The 23,382-nt window shown below is 37.1% G+C and overlaps 4 protein-coding genes across 4 annotated transcripts; 3 read left to right on the top strand and 1 right to left on the bottom strand.

The window, feature by feature from the left end:
• Nucleotides 1-3,105: 3,105 nt before the first annotated feature.
• LOC308682790 (uncharacterized protein) lies at nt 3,106-11,490 on the top strand. Its single transcript, XM_081352725.1, has 5 exons — nt 3,106-3,326; nt 4,173-4,312; nt 4,394-4,565; nt 5,807-5,858; nt 6,289-11,490. The coding sequence occupies exons 1-5, from the start codon at nt 3,205-3,207 to the stop codon at nt 10,192-10,194; spliced, it is 4,392 nt and encodes a 1,463-aa protein (XP_081208851.1). The 5' UTR covers nt 3,106-3,204; the 3' UTR covers nt 10,195-11,490.
• Nucleotides 11,491-12,297: 807 nt separating this feature from the next.
• Nucleotides 12,298-15,468, top strand: cUnh11orf65 (chromosome Un C11orf65 homolog). The gene is made up of 10 exons (XM_081353263.1): nt 12,298-12,644; nt 12,952-12,993; nt 13,073-13,196; nt 13,300-13,392; nt 13,467-13,520; nt 13,658-13,867; nt 14,572-14,705; nt 14,823-14,993; nt 15,124-15,176; nt 15,276-15,468. Exons 1-10 carry the CDS (start codon nt 12,622-12,624, stop codon nt 15,386-15,388), a joined length of 1,017 nt encoding a protein of 338 aa, XP_081209389.1. The 5' UTR covers nt 12,298-12,621; the 3' UTR covers nt 15,389-15,468.
• Nucleotides 15,469-15,786: 318 nt separating this feature from the next.
• ndufb4 (NADH:ubiquinone oxidoreductase subunit B4) lies at nt 15,787-16,777 on the top strand. The gene is made up of 3 exons (XM_081353262.1): nt 15,787-16,002; nt 16,383-16,529; nt 16,631-16,777. Exons 1-3 carry the CDS (start codon nt 15,826-15,828, stop codon nt 16,691-16,693), a joined length of 387 nt encoding a protein of 128 aa, XP_081209388.1. The 5' UTR covers nt 15,787-15,825; the 3' UTR covers nt 16,694-16,777.
• A 48-nt stretch (nt 16,778-16,825) lies between these two features.
• On the bottom strand, nt 16,826-23,128 carry hgd (homogentisate 1,2-dioxygenase). The gene is made up of 13 exons (XM_081353261.1): nt 22,877-23,128; nt 21,516-21,587; nt 21,343-21,431; nt 21,067-21,232; nt 20,888-20,979; nt 20,413-20,447; nt 20,209-20,288; nt 19,415-19,514; nt 19,194-19,318; nt 18,003-18,107; nt 17,488-17,614; nt 17,219-17,400; nt 16,826-17,140 (listed from the first exon to the last, which is right to left on the bottom strand). Exons 1-13 carry the CDS (start codon nt 22,889-22,891, stop codon nt 16,997-16,999), a joined length of 1,332 nt encoding a protein of 443 aa, XP_081209387.1. The 5' UTR covers nt 22,892-23,128; the 3' UTR covers nt 16,826-16,996.
• Nucleotides 23,129-23,382: the final 254 nt, after the last annotated feature.

Below are 23,382 nucleotides of genomic sequence, written 5' to 3'. Positions count from 1 at the left end.
GCATAAATACATGTGACTAACCCAAAACCAAAACCTATCCTATAACCCTATAGTAAGTACATGTAGTTAATTATTATTACTCTGTACTCAGATACCTTAAAATAAAGTGTAACCAAAAAATCTTACTGACCCCAAACTTTTGAATGGTAGTGTGTTCATGTTAAAATGATTTCTCATCCTCATTTTTAATAACAGATGCAGAAAGGTAAAACTGCTTCAGAGAGGTTGTATTTCCTCTGTTTTATTTCCTAATTTAACTATGAGAGATTTGAGATAAAATTAAAGACCTAGCATGGGCGAATGACTTCTGTTATAGGACCAAGAACAGGGGTGTATTTTCCTCTAAATTGCCCTATTTCCACAAATGGACTCTTATTGATTCTAAGAATGCATCCCCTCAAAACAGATAATCTGTTACTGCCATTTGCCTCCTCTAGTCACCACTTAAGTATAATTACCCAGAAGTCAATACGGCTGTCAGGCTGCTGCCACAGTTAACCTCTGAGTCACCAGTCGCAAGCATCCCGCTCAAAAGTCCTGTCAGCCTGGCAGAATGACAGGGTTCTGGGTTTTTAATTAAACTATTGTCTTGTCAATTAATAAAAATGTTCTCGGTGCTTAATGAGCTCAAGACATCTTAAAGACAGGCTTTGGTCAACTGTAGCTGAGGCCGCAGGGGAATTGCATTAACAGTTGCAGTTTAGCTGCAGATAAGGCAACTTTAATTACTGTACTGTAGCATCTAATTTATGCCCTTTATGGACCATGCTTTAATTAGTCGTGGCAATGCCTGGCAAAATATATCTTAATCTGAGCATTTTTGAAGTAATGTGATATTCCTATTTAACCTACATTTTTATTTGGTTTAAGAATATTTTTTCTGTTGCCATGATGAAGGATATTTATGCTCAGATCATATATATACTCCTCATTCACCTCCTCTAATAGTATAAACAAAATGCATATCACAGATACGCCTTTTTATTGATATTGTGTGAACCCATTTTGTTAATCACTGAGTGACTGATTACCTGGAGCAAAATGTGTTCTATTCAGTATACTGAGGTCTGTCTGATTTGCTGATTATATTTGTGATTGCTATTTCAGGAACATATAAACCCTCAATTATGCTAACCACCACAATACATGCTCTGAATACACTGCCATATTCCAGCCAGCGTTTAAGAAAATCAATTCACAGTTATGAATTGGCCTTGTCATAATCTCTCCAGGAGATAATGCATTTTCCAGCACTGGCAGATGATTTATACAGCAGATGACAAGCCATCCATGAAATATGTAACTCCCTTCAGCTAACGGACGACTACAACCAGCACCATGATCAAACTGAGCTTGTGCCAAAAGCCTGAAAGACATTAGGCTAAAGATGAATTTGTCATACAAGTTATGCCCTTATGCACATATTGGTTTCTGTTTTAATCAGCAGAGTTAATTAAAACTGTTTAGATTTTATTACAGAATTAAATTGCATTTCTATAATGGATCGAGATAAGCATCACTGCATGACAAGATTTATAATCGCGGTGGCTGATTATTTTGCCTTTGTCTGGAAATATACGTCCATGTCAATATTGTGTATGTGTATCTGCATAGCACACCCTTAAGCAATGCAACACTGCAATCCGGCTTCTTGCCTTTAGCCAGTGGCTAATGAGTCTAATTGATGACCTCTAGTATTTCTACAAAAAAATAATTAGGAACACTGCACTTGGCCTATCAATCTTTGCTGAAGAGGCAGAATGCCTGACCAACAATCATTCTTGATTACGGACCAAAAAAAAAAAATCTTAACTAAGATTGATTTTCCTTTCCATTTTATTTACCACTTATTTTGCCTCACAGTAAACCTCAGCTGCACTTTGACAAAGTGATTAAGGGAAATGAACATTTATTTTGTTTACAGAAATGTTCAGTCTTATTAATGCTGAGAGTAGCCTTGGTCATGAGCATATAGGTATTATTTTCCTCTCACAATGTTCAATAAGAGGTAGGATCCCAGTTGCAAACACATTTGTTAACATCACTGTTATGCGCGAATATTTCTCAGTCGGATATTTTCCCTGAATCAGTTCTCAAAAACGGCCTTAGCGAGTGGGTCCACGAATCAGTCCGAGCCGTTCGCGAGTCAACATCTCACTGACTCATTGAACTGAAGTTCAAAGATAAACCGAGAACCAAAGATTAGGCTACGCAGCATATTAAGCATTTTAGTAGATAAGCAGACAGCCTTAAGAGCATTTGGACTGAATTTATGATTTGACTGGGGCGAAAAGTAAGTTGCTTTATCATCCTAACAGAAATGTTAGACTAATAAAATTGCAGTATAAAATTACAAAATTAATAGTGTGTTCAGTGCTGAAAATTAAATAGGCTATTGTTTTGGCTAACTAAATACAAATTAAAGCTAAATGTATGTTCTATTTAACTAGTATATGTGTCCACATTAATTTATTAAAACGTTTGAAAGCATGTATGCAACGAATGCCAGCAGTGACCACGTACTTGCGCTATACTGTTATGACGTAAATGAATCACTGAATCATTTTAACCGGTTCTTTAAAACGGACTGTTATAAAGAATCGATTCGCGGAAATGACATGCACCATTGTTTAGACTCCACCTATCGGACAGTGATGGAAAAACATTCGTAATATTGTTCAGCTATCGCTTGTTTATTCTATGGTGCTTATCTGCCATCTTAGATAAAAAGTTGTATATATTTTTTTTATTTATTTAAGTAGTTTTGAAACAAAACCTCTTGTCGCTTAGCTAGAACTAGTCCAAAATCCAAATCCAAGTTCGCACGATTCAGGAAAATACTAAATCAATTTCCAACGTTATGTCAAGTTGTCGATGCTTATCACTGTCTTCATAGGTCCCGTAATAAAGTTGACAATTCAAAGTACGGAGTTTGTTTGCTAAAACACATGCTCACTGCCGCACTTCCGCAGCTCTGCTCTCGATAACACATGCCTCGGCGGGAAAGAAACATTTGACGGGCGGCGTCTGTTGTGTTCATACGGTTGTCAGTATGATTGGTCTAACGTTACCTCAACTCTCTCGCTTTTCTCCGTTGGAATGTACAACCGTGCCGCCACTGAGGGCACTGAAGGGTACAGCTGATGCCCGAAGGGCATAAAGGGAGGTAACCAAACAAGACGAGCCAGATACAAACAGCCTATAATGTCAACACATGATCTGAATTTGCAGCAGTCAAGTTGTCAAAGAGGAGTGAAAGCCAGCGTGACTTGCGTTCTCTCAGAGTCAGATCAGGAGAGATTTTACACACACACTGACAAATCACGGTAGGCTACAACGTTTTTATTTAAGCTGTGAGGATACGTTCTTTTTCTGTTTCTCTCACACAAATACTACTTTTCCTACTTTTCTCTCTCTCTCTTAAACTGACTCTTATCATCCTCCACAAATAGCATTACGGAAGTCTTTTAAGAGGACAGGTTGAAGTTCAGGTAGAAGAGCCTGCGTAAATATTAGATAGCCGTCATAGTTTTACCTCAGTAGGCCTAACTAATGCTCTTACAATCAAAAAATTATAACAAGATGCCAATGGATTGGGCATTGATCTCTTGTCTGGCACCACCCAAGGTTATATATTAGCTGCTGTTGCCTGCACACATCAGAAATGCCTAATTAAATAATCAAGGATTTAAGAGTGAAAAATCTTTACCAACATGTTTGCTTGACTTCCTCTCAGTTTAATTGTTTCAGATGATTTCAAACATGCCTCCATAACATTTAATGAGTTTCTACTAGTATTAATCTTTTGCTGAACATGTCTCACCATGTTTATGGTAATACTTTAGCTCTTATGCAATTTGTTACACCCATATTGTCTAATTATCTTTCTTTTTTTTTTAAACTAGCCAACTAGTCATTTTCTTTGCACATGTAGAGGAGTTTGCACAAAACAAATCATGAAATTTCACTGCGTCATGTGTGGATATACTAAGAAAATATCTGTGGGTGTTCCTGTGAAGATGAAGACTTTTTCTGAAGGGAGTGAACCTTGAAATGTTTTCACTTAGTAGTTGTCGTTGCAGACGTGGATTTCTTGTGTCTGCTAAGAGAAGCAGTCTCCAGCTCTCTGTAGGTTATGTTGTAGCAGTATTATAATTCCAAAGCTTGATTAGTTTTCAGAATAAAAGTGAACAAGAGAAGTTACATCCTGGACCATCAGCTCAACACATCCACAACAAGAAGGATTTAGAAACAAGAACTACTGCATCTTCACCAGCATTGCCATTAGCAGGCCTTCAGAAAAGCAGCAAAAGTGAGTTTATATTCCAAGATTATACATGTGCTATTATAATCATGGTGTTATTTGTAATGCTTCTCTTCATTTGGGGATCAGATTTGCAGATCAAGCAGACAATACTGCTCAGATCTAAGAAAGACTCCGGTAGGACATCTGAGGAACCGACAGAATCTGACAGATTCACTTCCACAATCTCTATCAGACTTCCCAGCAGAAGATGCAAAAAAGACACAGCAGAGGAAAAAACGTTGCAAGCCACGACTAATCTGTGAGTGTGACTTTTTATTTATTATTTCTTTATTAAAAAAAAAAAAAATGATTTTTTTTTTTACATAGCTGTTGGGTCGTTCACATGCATTAAAAAGAGATGTGCAATATCAGTGTCATATCAGTATTATATATTAGATCATTTAATAACACTGTTCAATGTAATCTTTTAGCAATTCAATTGATTTTAGTGTTTTATTTTCAATATTTCTAGACTAAATTGTATTGCATTTTAAGCAGTCATATATCAGTTATCAGCCATAACATGAACGTATTTATTGTTCTATTCAATATACATGTATCGTTTAATATTGTGGGAACACTGGATTTGAGCAGCTGCTAAAATGCAAGTTCATTTAATGCTAAACTTCACTGCATTGCATTCACTCCAAAACTGTTAGTCTCCCTATTAGAAAATGTTTTATGAAATTTGATTCCACTGAATACACTCTTACTGCATATAATAATATCTTCTGTCATGTAAATTATGCCATAGCACTTTGGATTCTATGTCATTTGGCGGTTTTCTAGCCAGAACAGCAAACGCCCTTTCAACCTATGACTGGCAGTAATAGTCCTTATATAGCAATAAGTCATGATTTAATGACCATGAATGATAGCATGAAAGTGTATCGCCAAACGTTTACTGTTTGGCTGTACCGTATCTAGGTGTGTTCAAATAAAGTGTTTACACCTTTATCTTGGAAACAGTAAATTGACATTTATTGTGCAGTATTACAGTATATTATTTATCTGTATACATAGTCATACAGTATATAAGTATGACATCACTGCTCTCTCTTCTTTTAAACAGGGTTTTTTTGTGTCTGATTTATGTGTGTGAGACACTCTGTGCTAATTATAAAACAGTTTAACCATGGACCCCTCCCTTCATGTCAGGCCAATGAATTGTTTACCCCTATAATGCTTAAAGTGAGAGAAAGGATGGAATGTTGTTGATCTTGTTTCCCTGCATTGTGTTGATGAATATATGAAAGACATTGAAGTAGAAAAAGTTTTTAGGGAGTAAGAATAACGTGTAATACATTCAGTTGGACAATTGATTTGTTTTCGTCGTAGTTTTTCATCTTTGTGTATCTGCCTGATGGAACTTATCCTCTGTGAATTGCTGTAATTAAAAAAATAATTAAATGTAACATGGAGGTATGTTTCAATCTACCTACCTTTTCAATGTTTGCTAAAATCATATGCTAATTAAAACATATTTTCACAATTTGACAGTTACAGCACACTTGAAGTGGTAAAGAACACAGCTAATCAACACAAAACAGAGGTAAGCATCCAAACTAAGATGCAGATATATGAGAATTATATTTTTAGTAAGTGAATATTTTATCTATGCCTTGCTACTCAATCATATCTTGCTTAAAAAAGTACAAACTTTTTTTGTACTGCCCTTTGAATATATTTCTGCTCTACTGGGCCAGGTCATGTTTGCAGTTTTGTCATCCAGAGTATTTTTCAGTGGAATGTAAAGCTTAACTGTGAAGTTGATCTGTCTGTTTAAAGAGTTATGGAATGGGAGTGGCAATTTGTTCAAATAGTTCAAATGTATGTGAGAAGTATTTCTTATAATTTACCCAAGGAAGTCTAAAATGCAATTTAGTTGTGTAAAAAGTGCAAATGCTACTGTGCTTGAATTAGTGCCTGTGTTTTGTTCTAATTTTGGCACTAATCAAAACCTTTATTGCTTGTTCTGACAGCTAAGGGACGTGTTTTCACCAAAAGAGCAATGTGGCAAATCAACTGGTGAATTATTTAAGGATGAGGATTGGCCAAAAGCAACCTTTGATGAAGACCACTTTAACACTCTGCATCAACATGTACATAACACACCTAAGCAGAGACAAAATAAAGGAATACAACACAACACAGGCGTTCATGAGCAAACTCAAATAATCCACGACTCCCAAAGACATTCTACTCAACCTGTTTGTGAGGAACAAAGAGAATTCAACAAGAATTTTGGAGCCAACGACTGTAGAGAGAATGCCCAAACAACTCCACAGTACCACAGTAATCTGACCTCCATTGGCGTGGACAGTGGACTAAAAGCAAGCACTGATTCCCAATTTTTTGCATGCCATGCAGAAGTGCTAAACCAGGTCTTGTCATTAGCCTCTTTTACTGCACTTGATTCTGAAAATACTCCTGATCCAGAACCTAGGCTTCACAATCCTTCATCAGCTATGTTGACGTCTGCCCTGGCCTCAGTTCTTGCTCCACCTTGGAGTAGTCGTCCTCGAAGACCCAAGCAAGGCAGCAATGAAGTAGAGTACGTACCCCAAGATTGTGGACAGAATATCAACCCATCTAGCTTATTTCGCCAGGATTGGCAGCAACAACTTTTTTTACCTTCCCAAAGGCAACCATCTGAACAAATGTTGGCCAATGACAATGAAATACAGTTAACTGCTGGAACCAGCTTTAACTCTCCTGACTGGCAAAAAGAGAACAATTCCCCGAATGTCACAACCACAGTACAGCCAAAGAGACCCATTTTAAAATCATCCTCTGTGGGCACGATGTACAACAATGCAGAATTATATCATTTTTCCACACCTCTGGACACTTGTCAGGCACCAAATTCAGCCCATTCAGGGTACAGAATATCCAAAACTGGAGATGAACAAGGGCATTTCAAATCATTGAGCTCCAAGCCAACAACAAGCAGCCTACTTCTCTCCTTAAGGAGGAAACATTTAAGAAGCTCCAGTGATGAGCCCACACAAACGCAGACTCCAATAACTAGGTCTGTCAGAACCCTTACATGGCCTACGTTTGCCCATTCTGTAACCACTGAGGACCAAACCGGCAAATACCCAGACACTCCTACAAGAACAGAGGAAATACCAGTCAGTCAATTCCCTTTCTCACCTAGAAATAAGAGTAGAGTGCCGTTAAGGACACCACTGTTTCAAAACAAACCAGAGACAGAAATCTCAAGGAGACTAGAAACTTCCGTTACCAGAGCAGAGGAGGAACATTTCCCACAATTCACGACCCGAACAGGACAAATTGGGGTTCTCAAAGCTCAACAGAGTTCTTATTTAGTTCTTTTGAGGGAATATTCAAGTACAGAGGACATTGATCCAGTGGAACAAAATACTGTTAACAACATCAACCTGCAAAACTCCAATATTACCAAACAAAAAATAACTCCACACACCACAATTTCTCCCAAAGATTCAACCAATTTGAATGTTCAACAATCTGGCTTTAATGTTCTAAATTTAAAATCACAAAACACACAAAATATAACAGCCAACAATTCTAAAAGCCCAACAACTGTGGGACAGATATATCTGGACTCTAAGAAACATTCTCAGTCAAGTCAAAGCTCAATGGATCTTTCGAGCCCTCTTTCTCCAAGCAGACCTCTCAGAAGTGTCAGAGTACCAAGCATCTATTCATACCTTCGAGAGTCCAGCCCGGCTGTATTCACCCCTTTGTCTTCCACCCCTACTCCTCCCTTACAGAGAGCTGAAACTTTGCCTCCTATGCTAGATGGAGGCGTAACACTGCAGGGTGACCAGAATACATTTCCTTCAAGATTTTCGTTTGACAACCCATTTGCATTACAAGGCTCGTATGGCTCCAGCTCTCATATAGCCCCAGCTCAATCTCTGCCTCCTGATTTTGGAAGAGGATCTACACCTCGTCTCAGCACTTCTCCATATTCTAGCCTCATCTCCTCAAGACCTGCACTCAACAACACTTTACAAGGACTGTCCTCTCCACCTGCGTCTAAAACACATACCAGATCTACATCTTATGATATTGTAACCACTCACGCTGACCTTATAAAAGGTGACCCAAGCTCTTCACTATCCACATACACAAGGATAACAACGAGACCAAAGGAACAGTTATCTTCTCCTATCAGAGAACAGAGGACAGCAGTTCAAGCTTATACAAGCACCCTAGATAATCACAGACCTGCCCAGCCATGCCTCTCACAACCTGCACCAGATACAAGTTTTGTCATGGAAAGCCAAAGCGCAAATATAAGCCTACACCCAAGGCAGTCTGACACAGGCTCAAACAACTTCCCTCATCAGGAACATGGCTTGATGGCACTTCATCTTGATAAGGGTACTGCTTACCCCAAGCAAAGACTGAGAGAGAAAGAAAAGTATTTATTACTGAATAAGCTCACAGTAAAAAGTGAGACTCCACTTACAGCTGAGAAAGAGACTACAGCTGTGCATATGCATGAGAGATTGCAGGAAATGCAGAGTCCCAATTCAAAGAAAGGCCTCTTTGCTTCACGAGTTAAGAAAGAAAATGCCTTCTCTTCTGCGTCTTTGCCAGACAAAGAGGTTGTTAGTCCCCAGTATTTAAAAACCAAAAGACATTCGCCAGTGTTTAAAACAAGCAGCAGGATAGACCAGATATTAAATCGCTTAAAACTGACATTTGGTGTCAAACGATCAGACGGTCCACTTGACACAATCACGAAAAAGAACAAGCCCCCCACCCAGCAACACTCAGACACTGAGACTTTTGAAAAATCCAAGACAGAGGAGAAAACATATTCTGGAAGCCAACGGGGGCCCTCTAACTCTTCTTTAACAACCAATAAAGACTCTTTGGGTTCCTTGTCACCACTAACATTAAAGAAATATGAGAATACATTAAATATGAATTGGCAAAACAGGTCTACAACTGAACAAAGTAATTCTGGGTGCACATGGGAGGCCCCCGACTCATCTTTGAGCACTGATAAACCATATTTTGCCACTTTTGGGTCCTTGTCACCCTTAACATCATCTGAGAATAAATTAAATGTTGATCAGCAAAAGAGGCATAGCGATGAAAATGGAAACCACTCTTACAGCAGGAGCTTTAATCCGAACAGGCTAAAGGCCCAAGGTATGAACCGTTCGGCCACCTTGCCACATTACAGAAAATCCTCCGTCAGTCCCCAATCACCCGTTTATTTGTTTGATTTTGATTCAGAAGACATTCAGAATGACAATGTGTTTTATAGTCCAGTGAGCAAAAAAACAAATTCACTTTGTAAGTCTGATGACTTCTCTCCACTGAGCTCCGCCAAGAGTTCAGAGCAACAAAACCTTGTGAGGTCTCGATTGTCCTTGTCGTGTGCAGACTTAAAGTATGGTCTGCACAATGGACGATCTTTCTCAGTCAGCAGTGTATTTTCAAGCCGCCCATCAGGCCCTGGACGAATATCAACAAGCAGCATTAGCGACCTCTCAAGTTTGGATGACTTTGTGCCGAAGGAGAATTATACAATAGTTGACTCTCCAATGAGTAGCTATTCCCCAAGCTATGAGCCCAGATCTGTCAGTGGTAAACAGTCTCTACCTGGATATACAGATGATCATCTTGATCATGATGATTTTGACCCAACCCCCCCTCCATCACCACCTTTGTCCTCTTCACCTCGCCGGATATCCCAGTCTCCTGCTATGTCTTCCCTCATGAGTACAACTCCAGAAAATCTGTCTCCTTCTCGAGGTATCCTGCCATCTAGGAGCTACGCAACCAGCTTTCCTGTTTTTGAGGAGTCTGGTTCTGACACCACAACCGATGATGAATACTATGTTAACAGTGGTGATGATGAGGTAGAAACTGAACTTTAGAGGAGGAAATTATATGTTGTTCAATTCCATGTTGTAGATGTGTTTACATGTACTGGACATTGATTTTTTTTTTCCTCTTGTGCATGGAAAAGCTGAAGCAATGTTAAACCAACAGATCTAAATTGTAAAAACAATTAGGAATCAGGACATATGTTAACAGAAGGAATTATAATCATGTCAGAATTATAAGAACATGTCATTTATCAGAAAAAAATTTTATACAGTAAATACTATGGGCTTTTTTATATATAGTGCTTGAGGATAACCGTGTTTGATCTAACTATGAATGTATTTACAGTACAGAACAATGCATTGTTGTTCCAATAATTTTTTAGATATTTTCTGGATCTTGAGGCTCTGAAATGGTGAGTTCTTACATCATTCCTTTTGTTGAGGGCTGCCTCCTGTTTCATTCACTGTAAAAGCACAGCTTGTCAGTCACAATATATAATTTTACCGATAGACAGTCTATAGTCAGTTGCTGTCAACTTAGTAGCTGAACCACAACTGTTTAATGTGTTTGAATGTTTTTTTAACTCATATGGCCTCATTAAAAGAGTCAGAAAACAGAATGGAAAAATAGTCGCCCCTACAACATTGGGGTTCCATCATGATTCCACCTCAGTTATGACTAACTCTGTGCAGAATCATGACGTTACATATAATGTTATTGTTAAAATTAAATGTTATTGAAAAACAGTGGTGGACTCTGGCATATGCGAAATCCACAACGTATTAATTTTAGATTTAAAGTGACCTCTCACAAACTTTGCAAAAGACCACTAAAACAACTTTTCCTGTATAATGTAATTATATCTGTTTGTGTGGATCCTTGGCTTTGGCAGTGGAATCTTAATGGATCATTTATTGTAATTTATTATGCAGGGGGTTGGGGAATAAATTCTCCCCTAGAGAGCCTTAGGGACTTCCAGACAATTGCAGCACTTATCACAACACCGTACTACTAAAGGCTGTATAACAATACATGTATGTTCCTTTTTTGTAAGATTGTTTTTTGAATGTCATCATTAATAACAATATTGTGATATTTATGAAAATGTAATATATTGACTACATTAGTTATTATTGCTTTGCTATGTAGAGGAATACTGATCACTTGTAAAAAAAAAAAATAACTATGTAAAATAAAATATGTTAGTAAATGACTAACTTTGTCTGCAGTTAAACTGCTAAGCTAATCTTTAACACTTGATTAGTAAGTAGGCTATACTAAGTTTTTTTTTTATGTCAGTAAACATAAAAATATCTAATAAAACAGAAACGTCTTATTTACAGCTCATTAAAACTACCATACTTTGTTGTGTCATGTCACAACCTGCCATCCCTAAAGGGAAAGTTCACGCAAATATAAATTTTTTGGCATCATTTATTCAACCTCAAGTTGTTCCAAACCTGAATGAGTTTCTCTGGTCTGTTTAACACAAAGATATTTTGAAGAATGATGGTAACCAGACTGCTGAGTAGGAAGTAAGATACTATGGAAGTCGATGGCTACCATCAACAAGGTTACCAACATTCTTCAAAATATCTTATTTTGTGTTCAACAGAAGAAATGATCTCATACAGGCTTGGAACAACTTGAGTAAATTATGTAAGGGTGAAATAAAGGCTGAGTAAAGGATGACAGAATTAAAAAATTTGGGTGAAAAAAACTTTATGATTAAATTTTATTGCACAATGAACGGTTATGAGTGAGTGATATTGATGCACCTAATTTGGCCATTTGAAACAGCGCGAGCATATCAGTCCAATGCGGACCGAAGGAAGTGGAGCATTTCATAGAATGAACTTACAAACACGATCGAATTAATACTTTGAATTTTTACTAATCATTCAATTACTCATTCATAATAAGGCACTTAACGTTACCTTGTTTTCGGCCACTGACTGAACGAATCTTTTTAATTAAAATTCGCGTCACTGAGATGATTCCAAATCTCCTGCACTATTTTCATGTTTAAATCAATGGTTTAAATAGAAGAACACATAGTCCACGCGTAGTTTTTCGTAATAATAATAATAATTCAAAAACACTTCAAACTGTCATAGAAATCTCGTTTTCTAGCATCGTGTTTTCACGTTGCTCTGGTAACGGCTCTTGTAGGCGAGGCGTGCAGTCACACTTCCAGCTAGCAGTATTTTGTCATTTTGTTTTAACTCTCTCATTGTTTAGCTTACTCTTTGGTTGTAGTTTTTGCTCTCTCTACGTTTTTCACTTCAACTGGTCTGTGAAAACTCAAAAAATTACTTTACTCTTTACTTTTCGATGTACGCATGATGGAGTTGCATCAGAATCGTGTTATTTACACTAAAGGCCTAATTACTTACATTGCCTAGGCACCTTCTATCCATTAAACCTTTTCATTCGAGTATGCTATATTTGAAAATATAATCTGCTTCTTGAAGATGAAGAGGACTCCAGAGATCAAGTAAGTAGTATTTTGTGGGCTGAATATTTGTGTTTTATTAAAAGCAACGGTTAATTGAGTATCTGTGTGGAGTCATGTAATGATCCAGATCCTCATAATCCTATCTGAATAAACCAGTTTCCCATTCCTTGACATGGGAAAGGCTTAATCAGGGTGCTGAGCTTTAGCCTCAGATGAACAGTTAAATAGCATAATTTATGTGTTCTCTAAGCAGAATTATGTGCTCCTTTAGTTTGGTTAATTTAAATGTAAATCCATGTTAACGTTTCAATAAATATTTTTTCTTTCTCTTTTTTTTTTATGCTAGCATGAGCAAGAAAATGACTGAACACACAAACACTATTGACAGGTATTAATACAGCAAAACAGACTAATTTCTAAATGAGTGAAGTGATAGAAAAACTGTCAATCATTCTTCCCCCCTTTAGGCATCACCCAACATCTCCAGCTGGGGAAACTACATCAGAGACTAATGTCATTCTTGTCCCGCAGCTGGAAACAGCTTTCAGCCGAGCAGCCAGGATCATCCAGCGAGCATGGAGGACACATGTTGTTAGTGATCACAGTCAACTTTTGTGTTACAGTTTCTCCAGCATGGTTACATATGATTGAATGCCTAAATAAAATGAGTGCATACTGTGCCTGTCATGTGTAGGATACTGCTGTTTTCAAGCACCTCAAGAAACTAGTGAGCTTCCATAATCAAGGGGATCCACGTCTCCTCCTCCGATTTATTAACCCTGCGGAGGTAAGTTTATGGTACAATGCAAGTTTGTTATCAGATGTTTTTTCTCTTTTTTCAAAATCATATGCATGTTGTAGGCTAATATTCTGGATGCTGCTTCAGGGGCCCTTATCCGATTCAGACTGGGTGGGGTGAGTGCTGATGTTATTCATATTTCCACCATAAGGTTATTTGTACTCAAAAACATGGTTACATTTTTAGGAAGCTTAACAGTAAACAGTCAAGTTACAAAAAACTGCAAATAACTTACTAACATTTCCTATCCTAGCCAACCTATCCTCCAAACATCTACTTTAAAGTATACACTCGTGCACCCATAGTGGACATGTGTGCCTGCAGTCCTAAAGATTACACACAGCAAAAGAAACCAGCTCCAAGCCAGATCCATAATGGCCGACGGACGATCTGTGATGACGATGATCACTCTGGGTGGTACCAGCGGGTGGAGAACAATGGCTGGAGGGTTTTGTCTGGCAAGGTAATAAATATAGTCAAAAAAAACTTTCATTTTCATTTTGAAAGTAGTGAAACATACCAGGATTTTTTAATGAATAGAAGGTTAAAAAGAACAGATATAAATATATATATACTGTGTATATATACATATTACTTTAGTCTTCAGTGTCACATTATTCCTGGATTTTTTTTGATGAATAGAAAGAAAGTATAACAAAAATATATTAAATGTTTTATATTTTTATAAAATACAAACTTTTTAAATCTTACTTACTACAGTTTTTACAAAAATATTAAGAAGCAAAAACTGTTTTCAACATTATTAATAATCGGAAATATTTATTGAGCATTAAATCGTGTGACACTGATGACTGGAGTAATGAATGACTGCTGAAAATTCAGTTTAAAATGACATTTTTAAATATATATTTAAATAGAAAACAGTTATTTAAAATTGTAATAATATTTCACAAAATTGCTGTTTTTACTGTAAGCCAATGTTTGATCAAATAAATGCAGCCTGGGTGAGCATAAGAGACCTCTTTCAAAAACAATGAAATTTTAATTATTCCAAACTTTGGACCAGTAGTACATGCAACCATTTGGTTTTAAGTTTTATCTTTATTCATGTACCATTTAAATGTAAAAGTAAAATAGATATATATATATACAAGTGTTGTTCCATGACTGAGCATTGTATGTCTATTATTGCATTTATGATTAAAGATTTCCATGTTTGAAGACCCGATAACTCAAGATACCAATGACAAGAAGATTGAATTCCATCACAGCAAAACCCGTCGGCGACAAGATGTTGCAAGAAAAAAGAAGATTCGAAAAATTGAATGGATGAGGAAAATGTATGTGTATTTAAAGTAACTTTGTTTGTAATGGGTATTAAGATAATAATTACAGAAAAATGGAAATACATAAGATATGAATGACAGCATAATTATAAGCACAGACCCTGTGCACAGGTATGCTGAGGGTCTCCTGCATGCTCGTACAGAACACAGCGAAACAGCTCTGCTGGTGCACAGATCCACACAAAGAACGATGGATTCACTCCGACAAATTGGACCAGATTCAGTTTTAGAGCAGGAAGTGGATGAACTGCTCGCATGGACCGATGCTCTTAATTTTGATGAGTAATTAAGATTATCACACTAGATTTTTATGGAAAATAGATGTGGGCTAACTATAAATTGTGAAAATATAGCTTTTTACATTATGTTTATTAATATCCCATTTAAAAATATATATTTTCTTGTCTCTCAGGTATATCAATGAATGGATGAATTTGGGCACCAGCAAATGCTGCATAGTTAAAGGTAAGACTCTTAGGTTTGCCCTCATTCTGCTCTTTGTTGCATTGCAGCTCCCTCTGCTGGTTAAAGTGAGTATCCACGCTTCTCCTTTTCTCCCTGTAGATGAGCTGGCAGAGAGCCACTTTGCTCGTGTCTCTGTGCATGATATTTGTAAAACTCCTAGGATCAGTCAGGATGACAGTCCAGAGGAGGACCAACATCTGGATCACATCTGAGAATGGAATGTGTCATGCAACTCTTGTAATATTCTCATTTGCTTTATTAATTTGAACAAATAAAACAGGCATTAACACGTATGGAGTCCTTTTTCGATTGGTCAAATATATTTTAAAACCATTAAAAAAATACGTGAGATAAAATTATACCAAAAAAAAAGCTAGATGCCAAGGCAACATTTCGTTTAAATACTAAATAACTCAAACTAAATTTTGAAGCTGATTACAAAAACAATAAAATTACTAAAATAAAAACAGAAAATGTAAAAATCTAACTGAAAACATTAACAAAAACTATAATAATATATAAATGTACCGTAGAGAACCTTTTTTTTACCAGCGAGATATTCTGAAATACCGCGAGACTCGCGAACGTGACGCGCAGCCAATCAGATTTTTCCTTTTTTGTCTGGGCGTGTTGTTCGCCGTTCGCAGACATGGCGACCTACAAAGAGGCTCCTTTGGCTACACGGCCAAAAACATTAGACCCAGCCGAATATTTCAATCTTTCACCTGAGTACCGGCGGGCTGAGGAGGATAGAGCGGCTCTGCGGTCACGACTGAAGAGGCAGTATCTGTTGCAGCTAAACAATCCTCATCGGCAAGAGCTTATTGTAAGACGAACCAAAGAGCAGTCTGCAAACATTAGCATGGAGTAAAACGGTTACAATGAGTGTATAAATCGCTTTGGTTGCATATTGTAACAAACGTATCATTTTATAATGTTATTATAGATATTTATTTAGTCCACATTCCTGTTTTAGAAAGCATATATTGTTTTATATTGAACCCTCAGTGAGTGACCTTCACTGCTCGCTGGCTATGTCCTCAAGTTTCACTTGTTTTTATATTGAAAGATCATATTCAGAATGCTAAGTGTGTTGTTTTTCTTATTACTTAAAATACTGACAACTGCATTATTGAAATTTTCAGAAGGTTAAATAACCTGACATGTTTGAGATCAGGTGATAAAGTTCCATGTTTTTATTCGTAGGAGGATCCTGCTCTTACAAGGTGGATACATGCTCGCGGGAAAAACGTCTATCCCAACTTCAGACCAACTGCTAAAACATCTCTGATTGGCGGCTTGTGTGGAGTTTTACCTCTCTTCGTCTTATACTTTGTATTCAAGACGGACAGGGTGAGTTGAAATGCACATCATTGTATGAATTCACTTCTTATCCTGAATGCTTATTGACAATTACAAAGTTTATATGATTTTTTTTCCTCCTATCTTTCCAGGACAAAAGGGAGGCCAAGATGAAGGCAGGGACCTATGAGCGGCCCTATAGGCTGTCAACCTAAAATAATTTTCTGATTTCACTGTTTATTGTAATAAATAGTACTTGTAAGTATATACTAAATAAAATGCTTTATTGTTGAAACTTGTTTTAATCACTGTCATTGACAAATAATAAGAAATCACACTGTATTTTTGTCATTTCATTTGGTTTTATTGGTTATATTCCAATAGCAGGTTTTATTGTGACATCTCTGGTTAACTAAACCTCTTTTATGTAGTGATAAAACCATTGTGAACCACTGATTGACATGTCAGGCAAATCAAATATTATGATGACTGACATTCTCTCGAGTTTTAACCATGTTTTATTTGCTGCTGGGTTTCCAGTTTGGATTGAAGTGACTCTTTAATGCTTCCCAGCATTTATAGTAGTTCTTATCCAAACGGTGACAGGTGTCCAATCCCCACTTGGTCACAGCCATGCTGAAGGATGACTCAAACATGAATGCCTGTTGGATACAGCATTGTTTAAAACCTGATCTGGCCTTTTACATGATGTATTATAAAACGAAACATATAAACATTACCATAGTGCCCTCAGCAACTCGCTCTGGTTTAAGAAGAGCTGTGCTGTTCTTCTCAAAACAGTCGACATCAGGGCCATGTGGAGTCATTATGCTGTGGAGACTGGCTCCTCCAGGCTGGAAACCTTCTTCCTTTGCTTCATAGTGGCCTTTGATTAATCCCATAAACTCGCTCATGCAGTTCCCTTTTAGCACAGATAGAGGGCGCTCATCAACCGCTTAAAACTTCACTTGGTTTCAACACAAGTACGTGGTCAACAGCGCAGACTTACTATGATAGTAGGGAGGCCGAAAGGTACGGTCAGCCACACCCCAGCGAGGGGGGAAGATCACAAAATCTGCAATGGCCACACCTGGGCGAGTGGACTTGGCTGTCAAAACGGTGAAAATCGAGGGATCCTGCGAAAAAAAAGTCAGGTAATTTGATTGAGAGTGCATCTAGATTTTAAAAATGTAATCACTTATGCTCCCTCAGGTTTTTCTAAACCTTTATGAGTTTATTATTTTATTGTTTGTGTTTATATCACAAACAAAGATATTTTAAAGAATGCTGGTAACGTAATCAAGCAGTTGACGGTAGCCATTGACTTTAATAGTATTTTTATGGAAGTCAGAGGCTACCGTCAGCTATCTGGTTTCCAACATTCTTTAAAATATCTTCTTTTTGTTCAACCGAAGAAATAAACTTATACAGGTATGGATGAACATGAGAGTGAGTGTTGCCAAATATATATTTTATTTTTGGGTGAATATCCCTTTAAGACGTCAAATAAAGTAAATTACTCACTGCGTGATCAAACGCCACACAGTTGATGGCCATGAAGTTCTCCAGATTGTATTTGTACGGTGTGTAGTTTCCGTGCCACGCCACCACATTAAATGGCGAAAAGTCCTATTATAACACATTTAAAATGACAAAAACATGGGTACTGCAAGTAATAATAAACCACATGATTAATTTATGTTGGCTTTGAGTATTTAATCAATACTAATATCAAACTTAAAACACTGAGACCCTACGATCAATGTCCTCAATTAAACGTTTAAACCGCATCGTCTTGTTTTGATGCTCTGTGTTTGTACTTGAAATAGTAGGTTACAGGGCGAAAAAAATGTCTTCGTTAAAAACCGCAATTTTATACACCCTTCGCTTGATAATGTTGCAGAAGGCAGGTTTTGAATGCTGCTAGCAAAATCAATATAATTCATTAAAGCAAAAACTGCCTGCTGTCCTGACCCTCATGCGCCCTCCTGTTGTTTCAACCCACCCTCATGTAGGCCTACACACACACACACACACACACACACACACACACACATCCAGGTAAAACATCAGTCACAACTGTACACACAAACACAAACAGGACTGTTTTTGCAGTTACATTCAGTCACACAAAGACACTCTCTGTGCACCCTGGGGTTTCTGGGACCCAAAGGTTTGTAATCTCACAGGCATAACAGTTCTTGCGATAACTCTACCAGACTCTATTAAAACGAAGAAGAAACAAACTCATACACACAAAACAAACATATTTTCCCAGTCAAGCAAATAATAAGCTAATTTAAGCAATTTTAGCACTCAGTTGGAGGACAAAACAACAGGATAAGGCAGTACCTTCTCCTTCAAGACTGTAAACCATTTAAACCAAGTACAGATAATGGGACCTGTCTGCTCAATGTATAGATGTGCTCTAACTGCATTTTTTTTGTCTTTGTTACAATGTTGATACTGCTTCGTGATGCTACTTTTTCTTTCTCTAATTTGCTCCTGACAGCCGTAACAAGTCAATTATTCACTCGACAGGACACGGAAATAAATTCAGTGCAAAATGAATGCTTAATGCTTGATATCTTGATCTTATTAAAAACATATCCAGCATGGATTGTAGAGATTGTGCAATCCATAAATATTCAGTGCTTTATTGATGCAGCAGTGTGAGTAATGGAAATTACTAATGACGTGGTAATTTCATGGTACCTGTTGACATGAAAAGAGCTTTCCCTGGTACTTGTTGACAATGGTGTAACCGGTAGCTACAGTGCGGTCCTCGTACCAAGCCACAGGCGTTTGGAAGTCCCTGGGGTTAGCCAGTCCATTAGCCCCTGCATTGTAGAACCACATTAATGGACTTTTCTCAGCAGCCAATGAAAGCAATATATTATTCAGAGACATTAAATAAGAAATTGTGTTGTACACACCTATAGGACCCAGGTCAGGCAGCTCAAAATGGGCTCCAAAAACCTCTAGAATGTATCCTCTGGTCTCTCCAAACACATCAACACTAAAACGCATCCCTTGCTAAAAAAAAACAAAAACAAATAATTTGTTGTTCATCAAGATTTTGAATGCAAAGATGAATGCACTCTACCGTTCAAATGTTTGGGTTGAGTAAGATTTTTATTTTTTAAAGAAATTACTTTTATTCAGCATTTGATCAAAAGTGACAATAAAGAAGTTGTTATTGTCATTGTTACAAAAAAATTCTATCTAAAATAAATGCTATTCCTTTCAGATTTGTATTCATCAATGAATCTTGGAGAAATGTAATATTGTATGTAACATGTATATTAAGCAGCACAACTGTTTTTAATATTAATATTTATAATAAATGTTTCTTAATGATTTCTAAAGGATCATGTGACACTGAAGACTGGAGTAATGATGCTGAAAATTAAGCTTAGCATCACAAAAATGAATTATATTTATAAAACAGTTTAAATTGTAATAATATTTCACATTATTACTGGTAATCAAATTAATAAGAGCCTTCTTTCAAAAACATACAAAATTGGAAGTATTCCAAACTTTTAACGGGTAGTGTATTAAAATACAAAACAGTTATGTTAAACTGTAATAATATTTCACAATATCACCTTTTTTACTTACTTTAGATCAAATAAATGCAGCTTTGGTGAGCATAAGAGACTTCTTTCAAAAACATTAAAAAGTTATACCGACTTCGAAATCTTAGATATAGATATTGGAGTGGCACCTGAATGACACAAATCTCATTGGGCTCCACCATCATCTTCCCAAATTCTGTAGTAATCAGGATTTCACCTTGTTGAGGCACTGAAACACAGATTGCAGTGTTAATTAAAAGGCATTACAACTAAATCACTTTTAATGCATCTATATAAACTATTAATCCTGAAAGATAAAAATATGGCAATGGATAACAAGACCACAAACTGACCAATAAGGAGATCCCCATCTGCATTTTGGAAACATCTATGAAAAGAAAAAGTTCCATCTTACAAAAAACATAATGAATAAAGAATTAAAGGGATAGTTTACCCAAAAATTAAAGGGTGAAAATTAAATTCAGAAGCTCAAACGTGCTGCATAACACGAGAATGAACCTCATTGGTTCATCATATAAAGTGATTTTGTCTCTTTAGAAAATTTGGACTAAACCTCTCAAGATTAGTTTTACAATCTCTTTATAAACTTTTTGAAGCATCAAAGTTGCGTTGCTGTCTATGGAGGGATAGAAAGCTCTCAGATTTCATCTAAAAAAATCTTCATTTGTGTTCCAAAGATGAGCGAAAGTCCCTTACAGGTTTGAACGACATGAGGGTGAGTAATTATGACAGAATTTTCATTTTTGGGTGAATTATCCCTTTAAGGTCATTAAAATCAATGGTGAGTTGAATCCAATTCAAACTGACCTGTCAGTCATTGAAGTGTTACAGGTGTACATGTGGATGACGATTCCATTACGAGATTTTGAATCTCCAGCTCCACAGACAGTATGTAGACCCTGAAAATATCCGATTAATGCTGGGACTGAAGATTATTAAGATATGAAGGAAATATGAGTAGCACGTGTAAGAATGAAATCTTTTACCGATATAAAATCCACTTTTTTCTCTGAAGATTTGGGGATGTTAAACGACTTCCATCGTAGCTGGTTGGGGTCAGGCTCCACTTCATTCCAGTTCTCCGTGAGATCTCCACAGCTCATCGGAGTGAAGGGTTTGTGGCGCACAGAGGGTAAAATGCGGTACAGCCAGCTATAAACACATAAGTGTGCTATGCTCAGTTCTTACAAATCTTAAGAGTTTAGGTTGGACTGTTATGTTACAAACTATCATGACATTTTTCAAAGCTACATAGGCTATACCTTCGCTTATTGGTCGACCGTGGGCAAGTGAAGGCAGACCCAGAGAGTTGCTCAGCATATAGGCCATATGGACACACTTGTGGATTGTTCTTTAAGACAATAATCTAAACTGAGCATTTGATGTGCAATGTTTAGAAGTCAGGCAGGTGATCAAAGTTTTGGTTATGTATTACCTGTCCCTCAGGTAGAGATCCTGGACAGCGAGGGTCTTCAGAGGCAAACTCATTGCCAAAACCACTCATGTACTGCAACACAGTTATTTGACTACGTTAAGTTCATTTTATTTTCAGAATGATCTGGATGGCAAAAGGTGATAAAAGAGAATAGTAAAACACAAAAGAAGCTGTGTAGAACCATCCCAGTATCTCCTCCATCCTATGAGTGAGCGACAACAAATGTGCTTAGTCATGATGCATCTGCAGATGTGTTCAGAGCACCTCTTAAAGATCTCAAATAAGATTGAATATAGGCTAACTGAAAATATAACATATGGAGGGGTAAAATATGACAATAAACAATAATTATATAAGATTTCAACTGAAAACACCAGTAAAAAAAATATATTTCTATTGGTCAGTTGTTTACATTCTTGTCTACAAGAAGACAGTTGAGATCAGCAAGAGTCCACTGTTGGTAGACTATGCTAAATGCATCTTGACATTAGGACTTTGTTCTATAAAACTAATAATCTGATGAAAAGCATTCATAAACCTAAAAAGTTTTATGTAGCCTACAGCTTTACAGTGGAGCAGTGATTAACCTCATCTGGGCAGCTGCAGATTCCAGTGATCTGATTGGACAGGTTGGAACGCCCTCTAAATCCTCCTCATGTAGAAATGTTTGAATCAATTCCATCCGAATCGGTTCTCTTAAGCAATTCGCTTCAACGAACCGGTTCATAAAACCAGTTGAGCGATATATATTTATTCCAGTAAAGCCATACTGTTTAAGTTTTATTAATTATGGTGTTTGTTGTAATGACATGTGTCCCAGTTAAGTTTGTTGATCAGTTCAATAATTCAGCTCATAAAACAATAAAGTAGCCTAACTAACTTGAATATTTGCATTTACATTAAACAAAACAGAAATTCAACTGAATCTCCAGATGAGTTGTCCACTGGAGAATCGCTCGGGAAATTTCGCAAAAGTATTTTTAGGCTTTTCTTTAGGTTTCTACGATCTACTGGCTATGGTGTTAGGAAACAAAGCCAAAACCGGGTTTGTGAATCATTTTTAGCGAATCATTGAAAAGATCCGACTCAAAAGAGAGATTCGGACAGCACTATAGCCTACTCATAGGATGTGCCAGTGAAGTGAGTCTCCAGCAAAACATAAAAACCAAGCATAGTTTTTACGTTTGGTATATAGGCTAGCATGTGTGTGTTGTAAAAAATAAAATAAAAAAATAAAAAACTATGTCTGAAAAAAGAAAGTATTTTGACGAAAACGTTAAATTACTGGAAAAAGCTGATAAATAAAACTGGATTAGGCTTACGATACTGGTATGTAAATGTATAGTCCAACGTGCACTTACCTTTAGACCAGCCATTGTGCGTTATATACTGATATTCTAGTAATATTTTAACTTTTCAAAATGAACTGCAACTTTCCTCAAATGACACAGAAGATCTTCCGTCCCTTGAATCCGCTCGTACCGAGTCAGCGCTCTCTCCCTGCAGAAGACCGAGGGAGGAACTTGGGTCGTATTTACGTTTTTCTCAATATGGTTTTAATTAGACTCAGACACGACTCGTGACGCAACCAGAGATTTGGGCAACGTTGAAGAGGAGAGGCGAGGTTTAATGTTCACAAATCGTTCAAAGAATGACCCCTGGCATAGGTACAGCAAATGTCAGTTGAGGCAAGATCGTAAAGTCCATTTCTCAGTCCTTTAACAAATGCACGTAGGCCTATTTTCTGTTCAATATGGGGGAGTCCAGGTAGTGTTGTAGAATTTTGTTAGTAGGCTATATCAGTGTTCGGGTTGTTGTTGTTTTTTAAGTTTAACTATGCATCTCTAACCTTTATAATAGCTAACCA

The sequence above is a fragment of the Scardinius erythrophthalmus genome (assembly GCF_964197995.2).
Source record: "Scardinius erythrophthalmus genome assembly, chromosome: 22".
Taxonomy (NCBI): Eukaryota; Metazoa; Chordata; class Actinopteri; order Cypriniformes; family Leuciscidae; genus Scardinius; species Scardinius erythrophthalmus.
Note: the sequence above shows the minus strand (reverse complement) of the source record. Positions and strands in the feature narration are given on the sequence as shown.

Bases quoted from the DNA above. Each gene is read 5' to 3' on its own strand.
- LOC308682790 (XM_081352725.1), top strand. From the start codon at position 3,205: ATGTCAACACATGATCTGAATTTGCAGCAGTCAAGTTGTCAAAGAGGA. The intron at 3,327-4,172 runs GTAGGCTACAAC...AAGCTTGATTAG, and splicing joins ACACACACTGACAAATCACG to TTTTCAGAATAAAAGTGAAC. The intron at 4,566-5,806 runs GTGAGTGTGACT...ACAATTTGACAG, and splicing joins TTGCAAGCCACGACTAATCT to TTACAGCACACTTGAAGTGG.
- cUnh11orf65 (XM_081353263.1), top strand. From the start codon at position 12,622: ATGAAGAGGACTCCAGAGATCAA. The intron at 12,994-13,072 runs GTATTAATACAG...TCCCCCCTTTAG, and splicing joins CACACAAACACTATTGACAG to GCATCACCCAACATCTCCAG. The intron at 13,868-14,571 runs GTAATAAATATA...TTATGATTAAAG, and splicing joins GGAGGGTTTTGTCTGGCAAG to ATTTCCATGTTTGAAGACCC.
- ndufb4 (XM_081353262.1), top strand. From the start codon at position 15,826: ATGGCGACCTACAAAGAGGCTCCTTTGGCTACACGGCCAAAAACATTA. The intron at 16,003-16,382 runs GTAAGACGAACC...TTTTATTCGTAG, and splicing joins CTCATCGGCAAGAGCTTATT to GAGGATCCTGCTCTTACAAG. The intron at 16,530-16,630 runs GTGAGTTGAAAT...CTATCTTTCCAG, and splicing joins TTGTATTCAAGACGGACAGG to GACAAAAGGGAGGCCAAGAT.
- hgd (XM_081353261.1), bottom strand. The intron at 21,233-21,342 runs GTATAGCCTATG...ATGTGTTTATAG, and splicing joins CGGTCGACCAATAAGCGAAG to CTGGCTGTACCGCATTTTAC. The intron at 20,448-20,887 runs GTCAGTTTGAAT...TTCTTTTCATAG, and splicing joins AACACTTCAATGACTGACAG to ATGTTTCCAAAATGCAGATG.